This window comes from Carcharhinus amblyrhynchos, chromosome 7 (assembly GCF_965287045.1).
Source record: "Carcharhinus amblyrhynchos chromosome 7, sCarAmb.v2.hapA, whole genome shotgun sequence".
In the NCBI taxonomy this organism is placed as follows: Eukaryota; Metazoa; Chordata; class Chondrichthyes; order Carcharhiniformes; family Carcharhinidae; genus Carcharhinus; species Carcharhinus amblyrhynchos.
Window position 1 is genome coordinate 127,452,753 of NC_137330.1, and position 13,896 is coordinate 127,466,648.

A 13,896-nucleotide genomic window follows, 5' to 3' on the forward strand; every position below is an offset into this window, starting at 1 on the left:
AACCACAGCCATCTTCCTATGTTCCAGATCTGACTCCAATCAACCAAGAGCTTGCCCTCTAATATCCATTCATTCCAATTTTGCTTGGGATCCTTGATCCCACAGTCAATTGAATGTGGCCTTGATGTCAAGGGCTATCTCTCTCACCTCACTTCACCTGACAGTGATCCTGTGCAATCTCAGATCGAGGCTTACAGCAGTGAGCTCCCCCTTGCCTACCTACCACATGCAGTTTAATTTAGAGCAAATCAAATAACCAATTAAAATAAATCAAATAAACTGAGGGACAAATTAAAGGGGCAGCCCCTTTCCTGAACCAAAAAGGAAATTGCAAATGGAACTTCAAACATCAGAACATTAAGAGGGTCAAATTTTTCAGCTCCCAGTACCTGCTAGAGGACAATTTTATTGAATTCAAATTCAACCAGTTACCATGGTGGGATTTGAGGCCTAGGACCCAGACCAAGTTCAGTAGATCACCAAATCAGTTACCATACCACTAGTTTACAGGAAGACAAAAATCAGTGAGAATTTGGAGAAAGTGAAGGAAGCTTGTGTCTGGTTGCTTGCCAAAATGAGGCATTGTAACCAGGGACCTTTAGATCTTCAGTCCAATGCTCTCCCAACAGAACTCTTTTACTTGATGGCATTTTTTTGGTTCATCCATGCCTGCTACAGGACAATTATATTGAATTCAAATTTTACCATCTATCATGGACCATGAGCTGGCATGAGTAGCCTGAGAATTCCAGCAAGTATTTGTTATCAATAACCAATTAATATTCAACCATGCAAGATTTTGAACCTCTTCATGAGACATACTGAATATATAATGATCAGTAAATTTCATTTTCTTCCTTCACTCAATTAATGTAATTTAATTTTGTTGATTAGTCCCTACAAGAAAATGCAATATTTTTGATGAAATAATGAAAAATGTAATATCTGTTGTTGGTTTCAGATAACTGACTTACGAGAGATGCACATAGATCTAGTATTGGAAGAGATTGCCAGAAAGATTATCATCGACCTACCAGAGGATCATTCTTTAACTTTGGAAGAAGTGCTGAAATTCAATGAGGTAACAATATTTTTATAGATTTTTTTAAATCTATGGACCAAATCTTGTGGAAGCGTTGGTGTCTCAGCCATTGGCTAATGAGCCAGTGGGACCCTTGTGTCACCATTTTTCAAGAAAGTTTGCTGCATCTTGTGCCACCCATCCTGACCTTGCATCGAGGAAGGACCCAGGCATAGATGAGTGGTTGTTGGGAAGGGGTTGATGGGATCGGTAGCAAGAGCTTGCAGATGACTTTCAGCAGCTCCACCATGTCTCTTGAGCCTTTGAAAAGGGGTCCCCCCACCCCCAGCATGACATCATGCTGATGACATTTACAACTGCTCTATAAAAGTTGGGACCTGGCATGACAGCACTGAAGAGGAGCAAGGAGATAAGTGTTATGGAGATGCAGCCCCAGGCATCAGGGGAGGATGGAGGCAGAGGCTGGAAACTTTCTGAATGGGAAAGTTCATTGCGTGATGGAGGTGCTGTCCCCAGTTGCAGGAATCTTCCATTTTTGTCTCTGTTGCGTGTGGGATTTTACAGAGTTCTGGTGAGGCTGCTATTTCCAGGCCAAGAGATGTTCCATTGTTCTGACTGTGGCATGTGGTGAGGGACTTTACCGACTGCTGGAATTTTAGGGAATGGGCAGAAAGGGCATTATGTGCTGCTTAAGTGCTCATTGGGTGAGGCAGCTGGTGCTCCAAGCTGGGGCACTCACAGCCACTAAAACTGCATACACTCTGCAATGAATGGGAACCCATATTGTGATAATCTGGAATCTGGGTGTCTGACCTGTAACACATGCCTGGAAGGGAATGCAGTAGGAACACGCATAGCAATGACTCAAGGATTTGAAATGACTACGCCCACACACTAACTTACCTGCTCTCCCTGCCTGCTGTGGCCAATGGCAGGCAACCTAATAGGTGACATATGACACCCCAGATTGCGTTGTGTTGCCAGCATCCACAAGTGGGAACATTGGTCCCACTGAGGGATGGGGGTGCTTTGGGATAATAAAAAGCACAGACATAGAGGCTTATAGCATGGAAACAGACCAACTTGAATATGCCCCCCAGTTTTTACCACTAAGCTAATACCAATTGTCTGTATTTGGCCCATATCCCGCTCTACCCATCTTACCTTTGTAACTGTTTAAAAGCTTTTTAAAAGACAAAATTGTACCCGCATCTACTACTACCTCTGGCAGCTCATTCCAGATACTCACCACCCTCTGATAAAAATATTGCCCCTCTGGAGGAGGACGTGAATAGTTTGCCGGATGTTAAAGATAGAAGGATGGTAGGAGTTGAGGGCCTGAATGCGATTACTGTCACTAGAGAGGTAGTGCTTGATCGACTAGCAGGATTGATGGTGGACAAGTCCCCAGGACCGGATGGAATGCATCCCAGGGTTCTGTAGGAAATGGCAGAGGTGATAGTAGACGCCTTAGTGATTATTTACCAAACTTCGCTGGATTCCGGGGAAGTGCCGGAAGATTGGAAAACGCCTAATGTTACGCCATTGTTTAAAAAAGGTAGCAGGCAAAAGGCAGGGAATTATAGGCCGGTTAGTTTAACGTCTGTTGTTGGAAAAATGCTGGAATCCGTCATCAAAGAAGAAATAGCGAGGCACCTAGAGAAGAATTGTTTGATAGAGCAGACACAGCACGGATTCGTTAAGGGGAAGTCGTGTTTGACAAATTTTTTGGAATTCCATGAGGATGTGACCAGTGTGGTAGACAGAGGGGAACCGGTGGATGTGGTGTTTCTCGATTTTCAGAAGGCGTTTGATAAGGTGCCGCACAAAAGGATGCTTCAGAAGGTTAGGGGGCATGGAGTTGGGGGTAAGGTGTTAGCAGGGATAGAGGATTGGCTGTCTAATAGGAGGCAGAGAGTTGGCATCAATGGGTGCTATTCTGATTGGCGGTTGGTAACTAGTGGAGTGCCACAGGGATCGGTGCTGGGGCCTCAGCTATTTACCATTCATATAGATGATCTGGAGGAGGGGGCTGAGTGTAGGGTGTCGAAATTTGCTGATGACACAAAGATGAGTGGAAAAGTAAATTGTGCGGAGGGTGTGGAAAGTCTGCAAAGGGATCTAGATAGGTTGAGCGAGTGGGCGAGGACCTGGCAGATGGAGTACAATGTTAGCAAGTGTGAGGTTATCCACTTTGGCAGGGATAATAGTAGGAGGGATTACTATTTAAAGGGCGAAAAGCTGCAGCATGCAACGGTGCAGAGGGACCTGGGGGTCCTTGTGCATGAGTTGCAAAAAGCAAGTCTGCAGGTGCAGCAGGTGATCAAGAAGGCGAATGGGATGCTGGCCTTTATAGCGAGGGGGATAGAATATAAATGCAGGGAGGTCTTGCTGCAACTGTACAGGGCACTGGTGAGGCCGCAGCTGGAGTACTGTGTGCAGTTTTGGTCGCCGCACTTGTGCAAGGATATTTTGGCCTTGGAGGGAGTGCAGAGGAGGTTCACTAGGCTGATACCGGAGATGAGGGGGTTGGACTATGAAGAGAGACTAAATAGACTGGGTCTGTACTCGTTGGAGTTTAGAAGGATGAAGGGGGATCTTATCGAGACGTATAAGATAATGAAGGGGATAAATAGGGTAGAGGTAGAGAGATTCTTCCCGCTCAGAAAGGACAGTAGGACTAGAGGGCACAGCCTCAAGATAAGGGGGGTGCAGTTTAGAACGGAGTTGAGGAGGAACTTCTTCACTCAAAGGGTGGTGAATCTCTGGAATTCTCTGCCCGTTGAAGTGGTGGAGGCTACCTCGCTAAATATATTTAAGTCACAGGTAGATAGGTTTTTGGTAGGCAAGGGAATTAAGGGTTATGGGGAGAAAGCGGGAAAGTGGAACTGATCCACTTCAGATCAGCCATGATCTTATTGAATGGTGGGGCAGGCTAGAGGGGCTAGATGGCCTACTCCTGCTCCTAGTTCTTATGTTCTTATGGACCCTTTTGTATCTCTCACCTTAAACCTATGGCCCCTGGTCCTTTGAGAAAGAATATTGACTATTTAGCTGATCAATGTCCCACATTATTTTATAGACCTCTATAAGATCACCCCTCAGCCTCCTATGCTCCAGCCTCTCCTATAACTCAAACGATCAAGTCCTGGTAGCATTCTGGTAAACCCTTCTGCACTCTTTCCAGTTTAATAATATCCTTTCTATAATAGAGTGACTAGAACTCTCCACATGTATCTATCGATCTCTCTCTCTCTCTCTGTAACCCCCATCAGATGCAGATGGATTTTGGACTAATAGGTCTGGAGCTGGCCATTTTGGTGGCAGCTGCTGAGGAGGAGGAGGTGGCTAGAAGTGCAGGGGGCTGCCATTGAGGCTGAGGAAGTGGCCAGGACAAGGAGGATGCGGAGACTGAGACTGTACAGGAGACCCATTTGAGGGCCTGTCTGAGGTCATATGCTGATGTTGGCTCTGCCTTCGCAAGGAGATGGTGTGCCACCTGTGTTAGGTTCTGGCAGACCCGGCATCTCATGGGAGGGAAGGGCACCTTCTAGTGGAAGTGAAAGTGATGGCGGCCCTGAATTTCTGTGTCACTAGATTATTCCAGGCACCCAGTGGAGACATCTATGGCATATCAGAGGCATCTGTGCACAGGTGTGTGTGTGTGTGGCATGTTACGGATGCCGTGTGCGCCCAGGTAGGCCAGTACATCAACTTTGATGTTGGCTAAGTGCAGCAGGAAGCTGGGCTGCAGGCTTTGCTGCAATAGATGGAATGCCCCATGTGCAGGGGGCTATGGATGAGACACACATCATGCTGCGGTGCCTGCGAAGTGCGGGGCAACCTTTTATACACAGAAAGGGTTTCCACTCACTAAATGTGCAGATTGTTTGTGATCACAGACTGATCATTATGCAGATGTGTGCACGATACCCAGGGAGTGTCCATGACAGCTATGTCCTGAGGCATTCGAACACCCCTGGACTACTTGAAGACCAGCCTAGGCTGCCAGGATGGCTTTTGGGAGATAAGTGCTATCGACTGAGGTCTTGGCTGATGATACCTATGCGGAAGCCCGAGATTGAGGCAAAGTCCCATTATGAGGAGGTCCACACTGCCACCTTGTCCATTGTTGACAGTACATAGGCCTGCTTAAAATGCAGTTCCAGTGCCTGGAACAGGGCAGCATGGTGGCACAGTGGTTAGCACTGTTGCCTCACAGAGCCAGGGACCCAGGTTCAATTCCCAGCTTGGGTCACTGTTTGTGCGGAGTTTGCACATTCTGTGTCTGTGTGAATTTCCTCCAGGTGCTCTGGTTTCTTCCAACAGTCCGAACGATGTGCTGGTTTGATGTATTGGCCATGTTAAATTCTCTCTTAGTGTATCTAAGCATGCGCCAGAGTGTGGCGTCCAGGGGATTTTCACAGTAACCTCATTGCAGTGTTAATGTAAGCCTACTTGTGACTCATTAAGAGACTTTAATTTTAACTTGGACCACTTCGGGAGTGATAGAACATAGAGCATAGAAAAACTACAGCACAAATAGGCCCTTCGGCCCACAAGTTGCGTCAATGCCAAACATATCTCTACCTACTAGGCTTACCTATAACCCTCAATCCTACTACGTCCCATGTACTCATCCAGAAGTCTCTTAAAAGACCCAATTGAATCCACCTCCACCACCACCGCCAGCAGCCGATTCCACGCACCCACCACCCTCTGAGTGAAAAACTTACCCCTGACATCTCCTCTGTACCTACTCCCCAGCACCCTAAACCTGTGTCCTCTTGTGGCAGCCATTTCAGCCCTGGGAAAAAGCCTCTGAGAATCTACCAGATCAATACCTCTCAATATATTATACGCCTCTATCAGGTCACCTCTCATCCTTCTACTCTCCAAGGAGAAAAAACCGAGCTCTCTCAACCTATCCTCATAAGGCATGCCACCCAATCCAGGCAACATCCTTGTAAATCTCCTCTGCACCCTTTCAATGGCTTCCACATCCTTCCTGTAATGAGGCGACCAGAACTGAGCACAGTACTCCAATTGGGGTCTGACCAGGGTCTTATACAGCTGCAGCATTATCTCCCGACTCCTAAACTCAATTCCTCAATTGATGAAGGCCAGTTCACCATACATGTTCTTAACCACATCCTCTACCTGCGAAGCCAATTTGAGAGCCCTTTGAGCCCGGACCCCAAGATCCTTCTGATCTTCCACACTGCTAAGAGTTTTACCCTTAATATTATATTCCTTCATCCCATTTGACCTGCCAAAATGGACCACCACACACTTATCCGGGTTGAAGTCCATCTGCCACTTCTCCGCCCAGTCTTGCATTCTATCTACGTCTCGCTGCAACTTCTGACATCCCTCCACACAATCCACAACACCTCCAACCTTCGTGTCATCGGCAAACTTACCAACCCATCCCTTCACTTCCTCATTTAGGTCATTTATAAAAATCACAAACAGCAAGGGTCCCAGAACAGATCCCTGGGGCACTCCACTGGTGACCAACCTCCATGCAGAAAAAGACCCATCCACAACCACTCTTTGCCTTCTGCGGGCAAGCCAGTTCTGGATCCCCAAAGTGATGTCCTCTTGGATCCCATGCCCCCTCACTTTCTCAATAAGCCTTGCATGGGGGACCTTATTGAACACCTTGCTGAAGTCCATATATACGACATCTACCGCTCTTCCTTCGTCATCGTGTTTAGTCACATCTTCAAAAAACTCAACCAAGCTCGTAAGGCACAATCTGCCTTTGACAAAGCCATGCTGACTATTTTTGATCATACTATACTTCTCCAAATGTTCATAAATCCTGTCTCTCAGGATCTTCTCCATCAACTTACCAAACACTGAGATTAGACTTACCGGTCGATAATTTCCTGGGCTATCTCTATTCCCTTTTTTTGAATATAGGAACCACATCCGCAATTCTCCAATCCTCCGGAACCTCTCCCGTCTCCATCAATGACACAAAGATCATTGCCAGAGGCTCCGCAATCTCTTCCCTCGCCTCCCACAGTAACCTGGGGTACATCCCATCCGGTCCCAGCGACCTATCTAATTTGATGCTTTTCAAAAGCTCCAACACATCCTCTTCCTTAATGTCCACATACTCAAGCTTTTCAGTATGCCACAAGCCTGCAGTACAACAACCAAGATCCTTTGCCCCTCTGCTATTTCTACCAGTTCTGTACAAACTTTCCCACCGTCACGTTTTATAGGTCCTATTCCTTCACATCTCATCTCCAATACGGCTCTGTGCGGGCCTCCTTCATCATTCTGTGCTGCATGCTGCACAATGTAGCACAGCAGTGGGGAGATCACCTAGAGGAGAAGGATTGCCAACTGCAGGATATTCAAGAGGTGCCCTAGAAAGCAGCCGGAGGATGGTGAGGATCCGGCAGGGCAGGGCAGCTAAGATGCTTTAATTGCAGTACGATTCACCTAGTTGCTGCCGTGCACTGTGGCGACTGCTACCCCAACTCCCAGCACACTCTAGGAGACACTGCAGCCATCTCCACCCCCCATCAAACCCAAACTGTTCCTTCAGTCCACCTGAACTTTTCCCTCCCCACCCTCTTTCACCCTATCCCTGACCCTTCCGCCCACACTCTTTCACAGAATCACAGAACACTACAGTGCGGAAGAGGTCTTTCGGCCCTTTGAGTCTGCACTGACACATGAAATGCCCTGACCCACCCACCCTAATCCCACTTGCCAGCATTTGACCCATAGCCTTGAATTTTATGGCATGCCAAGTACTCACCTCCATCACCCTCTCAATGCATTCCAGACCGTCACCACCCTCTGAGTAAAACAGTTTTTCCTCAAATCCCCCCTAAACTCCACTCCTCAAGTTTAACTGCGTCCCCTCATAACTGACCTTTCAATGAAGGGGAACAGCTGCTCCCTGTCCTCCCTGTCCATGCCTCTCATGATCTTGAATACCTCAATCAGGTCGCCCCTCAGTCTTCCCTGATCCAGTGAAAACAATCCAAGCCTATCCAAACTTTCTTCGTAACTTAAATGTTCCATCCCAAAATCCATCCTCATATATCTCCTCTGCACCCTCTCCATTGCATTTACGTCCTTCCTATAATGTGGTGACTAGAACTGCACACAGTACTCCAGATGTGGCCTCACCAAAGTTCGATACAACTGCATCATGACCTCTCTGCTTTTGTAATCTACACCTTGATTGATGAAGGCGAGTGTGTCATATGTCTTTTTCGCCACCCTATTTACCTGTCTTTCCACCTTCAGAGATCTATGGACAAACATGCGAAGGTTCCTGTGTTCTTCGGAACTTCCTAGTGTCAGATCTTTCATAATATACTTGTTTATCAAATTACTCCTTCCAAAGTGCATCACCTCAAACTTTTCAGTGTTAATTTCCATCTGCCACTCATCTGCCTATTTGACCATCTCATCTATATCTTCCTGTATCCCAAGACACTCAACTTCACTGTTAACCACCTGGTCAATCTTGGTGTCATCAGCAAACTTAATGATCCTACCTCTGACATAGTCATTTATGTCATTCATATAAATGACAAACAGTAGGGGGCTCAGCACAGATCCTTGTCTGCGCCCTGATCGCTGGCCTCCAGCCACTAAAGCAACCATCTGTCACTCCCCTCAGTTTCCTACCACTAAACCAATTATATATTCACCTTGTCAGATCACCCTGTATCCTATGTGCATTTGCCTTCCTAATAAGCCTCCCATGTGGGACTTTGTCAAAGGCTTTGCTGAAATTCACATACACTGCATCAACTGCACTACCCTTTTCCTCCCCCACCCTCTTTAACCGCCCCCTTCCCGTCCCTCCTAGTTCCAAGTCACATCACAACAGCCTGGGCTGACCATGCTAGTGAGTCTTTGATCAAGGCTGGAAGTTGTTGATGACTCGCTGGAAGGTACAGTGGGATCCTGCCCTGGTGCCATAGAAGTCTTGACTTCTATCTGTTCTCCGACTGCAAACTGTTAACTCAGTCCACGTAGGAGTAAATGTTTTGACCTCAAGAGTGTGGACCAATGGGCCAGGTGTTAGGGGCAGGGAGGTGGGAGGTGGTTAGTTGAGGGTTCAGATGTCAGGGTGGTGGTGTTTGTCAAAGGATCCAATGGATGCTGGAGAAAGCAGGGCAAGTGGTCTGTAACTTTTGGTTGAGGGGTCGATATCATGAAGCAAAGCGGTCAGCACCTCGATGTGTGGGATTGGGATACGCTCTGTCCTGTTGGGGCAGAATCAAAGACAAATTAGCCACAGCTGTGTGGTGCAACAAACATTTAATTGTGAACTTAACATTGACAAAACTTTCACTCCAACTACAGCTGACCTTCTCCCATGCCCTCTTAGTGACCCTACAACTTTGTAATTTTACATGGCCCATTACTTTGCCTAGGCACTCCCCCAGGACGTACATCAGAGGTGGAAGTGTCCAGTTGTGATCCCACACCCATTGGCTGTGATGCCATTGGTGGGCATCCCACAGGGGATTGAGACCTGGAGGGCCCAGGCAACTTGTGGATGACACTGATGTTTATGTGCCATCCTGTTCATCCAGCTGGCCCTGAGATGCCCCAGTGTGAGGAAGGGAGGATTTGGAAAGTCTGGGGATGTCCAGAGTCTCCTCAGTTGAAGGCCCGGGAATGGGCTCCACCCCTTCTTCGTCCCTCATAGAATCATAGAAACCCCACAGTGCAGAAAGAGGTCATTTGGCCCATCAAGTCTGCACTGATCACAATCCCACCCGGGCCCTACCCCATAAATACGCCGTTGTTTAAGAAGGGTGCCAGGCAAAAGGCAGGGAATTATAGGCCAGTTAGTTTAACGTCTGTTGTAGGTAAAATGTTAGAATTCGTCATTGAGGAGGAAATAGCGAGGCATCTTGAGGGGAATTGCTTGATATAGCAGACGCAGCACGGTTTCGTTAAAGGGAAGTCGTGTCTGACAAATTTACTGGAGTTCTATGAGGATGTGTCTAGGGCGGTGGATAGAGGAGAGCCGGTGGATGTGGTCTTTCTTGATTTTCAGAAGGCGTTTGACAAGGTACCTCACAAGAGGTTATTGCAGAAGGTCAGGGGACATGGAGTTGGGGGTAGGGTGTTAGTGTGGATAGAGGATTGGTTGTCAAATAGGAGGCAGAGAGTGGGGGTCAATGGGTGCTATTCGGATTGGCGGGTGGTGACTAGTGGAGTGCCCCAGGGGTCGGTGCTGGGGCCTCAGCTATTTACCATTTATATAGATGATCTGGAGGAGGGAACCGAGAGTAGGGTGTCGAAATTTGCTGATGACACCAAGATTGGTGGAACGGCAAATTGTGCAGAGGGTGTGGAGAGTCTGCAGAAGGATCTAGATAGGCTGGGCGAATGGGCCAGGAAATGGCAAATGGAATTTAATGTTGGCAAGTGTGAGGTGGTCCACTTTGGTAGGAATAATGGTAGGAAGGATTATTACTTACATGGTGAAAAACTGCAGCAGGTAACGGTGCAGAGGGACCTCGGGGTCCTTGTGCATGAGTCGCAAAAACCCAGCTTGCAGGTGCAGCAGGTGGTCAGGAAGGCGAATGGGATGCTGGCCTTCATAGCGAGGGGGATTGAATATAAAAGTAGGGAGGCCTTGCTGCGGCTGTATAGGGCATTGGTGAGGCCGCAGCTGGAGTACTGTGTGCAGTTTTGGGCGCCGTACTTACGCAAGGATATTTTGGCCTTGGAGGGAGTGCAGAGGAGGTTTATTAGGCTGATGCAAGAGTTGAGGGGTTGAGCTATGAGGAGAGGCTGAATAAATTAGGCTTGTACTCGTTAGAGTTTAGAAGAATGAGGGGAGATCTCATTGAGACGTATAAGATGATGAATGGGATGGATAGGATAGAGGTGGAGAGACTCTTCCCGCTCAGAAAGGACAGCAGGACTAGGGGGCACAGCCTCAAGATAAAGTGGGGGCGGTTTAGAACGGAGTTGAGGAAGAACTTCTTCACTCAAAGGGTGGTGAATCTCTGGAATTCTCTGCCCGTTGAAGTGGTAGAGGCTACCTCGCTAAATATTTTTAAGACGCGGGTTGATGGGTTTTTGATAAGAGAGGGGATTAAGGGTTATGGGGAGAGGGCGGGAATGTGGAACTGAGCCACGACAGATCAGCCATGATCTTATTGAATGGCAGGGCAGGCTCGAGGGGCTAGATGGCCTACTCCTGCTCCTATTTCTTATGTTCTTATGTTCTTATAATCCCTACATATTTACCTGCTAATCCTTCTAACATATGCACCTCAGGACTCTAAGGGGCAATTTTTAGCATGGCCAATCAACCTAACCCACACATCTTTGGACTGTGGGAAGAAACCGGTGCACCCAGAGGAAACCCACAGACACGAGGAGCAAGTGCAAACTCTATACAGACAGTGCCCCAAGCCAGAAATAGAACCCAAGTCCCTGGAGCTGTGAAGCAGCAGTGCTAACCACTGTGCTACTGTGCTGCCCTCAGGGTGCCCATAGGCCTCGGGGACACTCCATGGAATGCTAGGGCAGCTGGACCGAGCTCCACAAGCCTCGACACCACCTGGCTCTGCCAGTCCTGGAGTTTGCCTCATGAACTACGATCCCTCAATGCTGGCCCTCTGAGACTAGGCCAAGCTATGGAGCCCCTCCGCTACAGCGTTCTGACCATGAGCCAAGCTCTGGAATCCCTCAGCATTGGCCCTGTGAGACTGGGTTAAGTTGTTGAGGCCCATAGCCAGGGCTTGCTATATTTACAGAATCCCTGTGAGAGCCCCAGCCACGGCCAGCTGTGTCTCCAACATGCCCTGACACCTGTGGCCATGACACAATGTGCCTCCAGAATGCCAGCTGCACAGTGGGCCTGCTGTGTCTTTGCCATGGCCTGCTGTGGCCACCCACAGAGACTCTGTAGACAGTCCCTCCACGGCATCCACCTTCTCTACAGCCATGACACTGTCCCTGATCAACAGTGCCACTCCACCACCTCTTTTGCCTCCCTCCCTGTCCTTCCTAAAACATCTGAATCCTAGCACCTGAAGTACCCAGTCCTGTCCCTGAGACATCCAAGTCTCCGTAATGGCCACCACATCACATTCCCAAACAGCAATCCATGCCCTAAGCTCATCCACTTTATTCACTACACTCCTGGCATTAAAATAGACACACCTCAGACCCTCGGTCTGGGCATTTCCCTTCTCTATCACCCATCTAACCTCCCTCTCATACTGTCTACAGTCCTTCTCTACTTGGGAGCTAACCTCCTCGCTCTCAGTCACCTCATCTCGATTCCCTCCCCCCAACCTTTCTAGTTTAATGTCTCCCCAGTAGCCCTAGCCGACATTCCTGCCAAGATATTGGTCCCCCGGGACCAATATCGATGGTGCATGAAAAGCCAGCGATGAGGCCAGCAATGTTCTTATGGCAAGGCAGGGCAGTTTGAGAGACCAACGATGAAGTCGGCAATGTTCTTGTGGGAAGTGAGAGTCCAGCGATTTCAATGCTGGGATGATAGAACATAGAACATAGAAAACTACAGCACAAACAGGCCCTTTGGCCCACAAATTGCACTGATCATAGCCCTAACTATTAGGCCTACCTATAACCCTCAGTCCCATTAAATCCCATGTACATGATGTGAGTCGTGATCTCCCAGAAAACGACACATTTGTGATAGCCTGCTCAGCGCACTGGTTTCAGCCTCTTCAGTGGAAATAGGCCCTGCCCACCACTTTTCTAAGTGATTCACGCTAGGATACTGTGCCATGCTCAGGGTGTGGGAGATTCATTTTGAAAATCCCGCTAAAACAATTGTTGGGAGTTATAAATGTGACGTTATTCACTTTGGAAGCAAAAACAAGAAGGCAGGTTACTACCTGAATGGCTGTAAATTGGGAGAGGGGACCTGGGTGTCCTAGTACACCAGTCGCTGAAGGTAAGCATGCAGTGCAGCAGGCGGTAAAGAAGGCAAATAGTCTGTTGGCCTTCATTGCGAGAGTTTTCAAGTACAGGAGCAGGAATATGTTGGTGCAATTCTTTAGGTGAGGCCGCACCTTGACTATTGTGTGCAGTTTTGATCTCCTTTTCTGAGGAAGGATGTTCTTGTTCTCGAGAGAGTTCAATGAAAGTTTACCAGGCTGATTCCAAGGATGGCGGGACAGATATATGAAGAGAGATTGCCTGGGTTAGGATTGTTTTCGCTGGAGTTTAGACGAATAAGGGGGATCTCATCGAGACTTATAAATGTTCTAACAGGACCAGATGGGTTCGCGCAAGAAGGATGTTCCCAATGATGGGGGTGTCCAGAACCAGGGGTCACTGTCTGAAGATATAGGGTAGACCATTTAGGACGGAGAAAAGAAGACATTTCTTCACTCAGAGTGGTGAGCCTGTGGAATTTATTACCATAGGAAGTAGTTGATGCCAAAACATTGAATATATTCAAGTGGCAGCTAGATGTAACACTTGGGACGCATGGGACTAAAAGTTATGGGGAGAAAGCAAGATTAGGCTATTGAGCTGGATGATCAGCCATGATCGTGATGAATAGCAGAGCGGACTTGAAGGGCTGGCCTCTTCTTGCTCCTATCTTCTATGCTTCTATGTAAAATCCCCACCAGCAATCAGTCAAATGAACTTTCTTAGCTGCATACAATAAAACACAATTAATATACAATTAACATTCACAACCTCAGAAAATTCTAAATTTCTTTACAGCCAGTGACTCTTTTTCATCGACCCGAAGTTCTATTTAACAATAAATCTGATAATTTCTCACGATAAAGCACTAAACTTTAAAGATTGGGAATATATTGCTGACTCTACACATGGGTCTTTGTGTTCAA

At 47.6% G+C, this 13,896-nt stretch overlaps 1 protein-coding gene across 1 annotated transcript in view; it reads left to right on the forward strand.

Moving 5' to 3' along the window:
* The window catches only part of LOC145345624 (dynein axonemal heavy chain 8-like), a gene marked incomplete at its 3' end in the record, with an annotated part of 1,250,971 nt that overhangs the window by 514,642 nt on the left and 722,433 nt on the right, over positions 1-13,896 (forward strand). Inside the window, exon 21 of the mRNA XM_080193458.1 lies at positions 962-1,081. Coding sequence (XP_080049584.1) covers positions 962-1,081 — 120 coding nt within the window. The remainder of the gene's footprint in view (positions 1-961; positions 1,082-13,896) is intronic.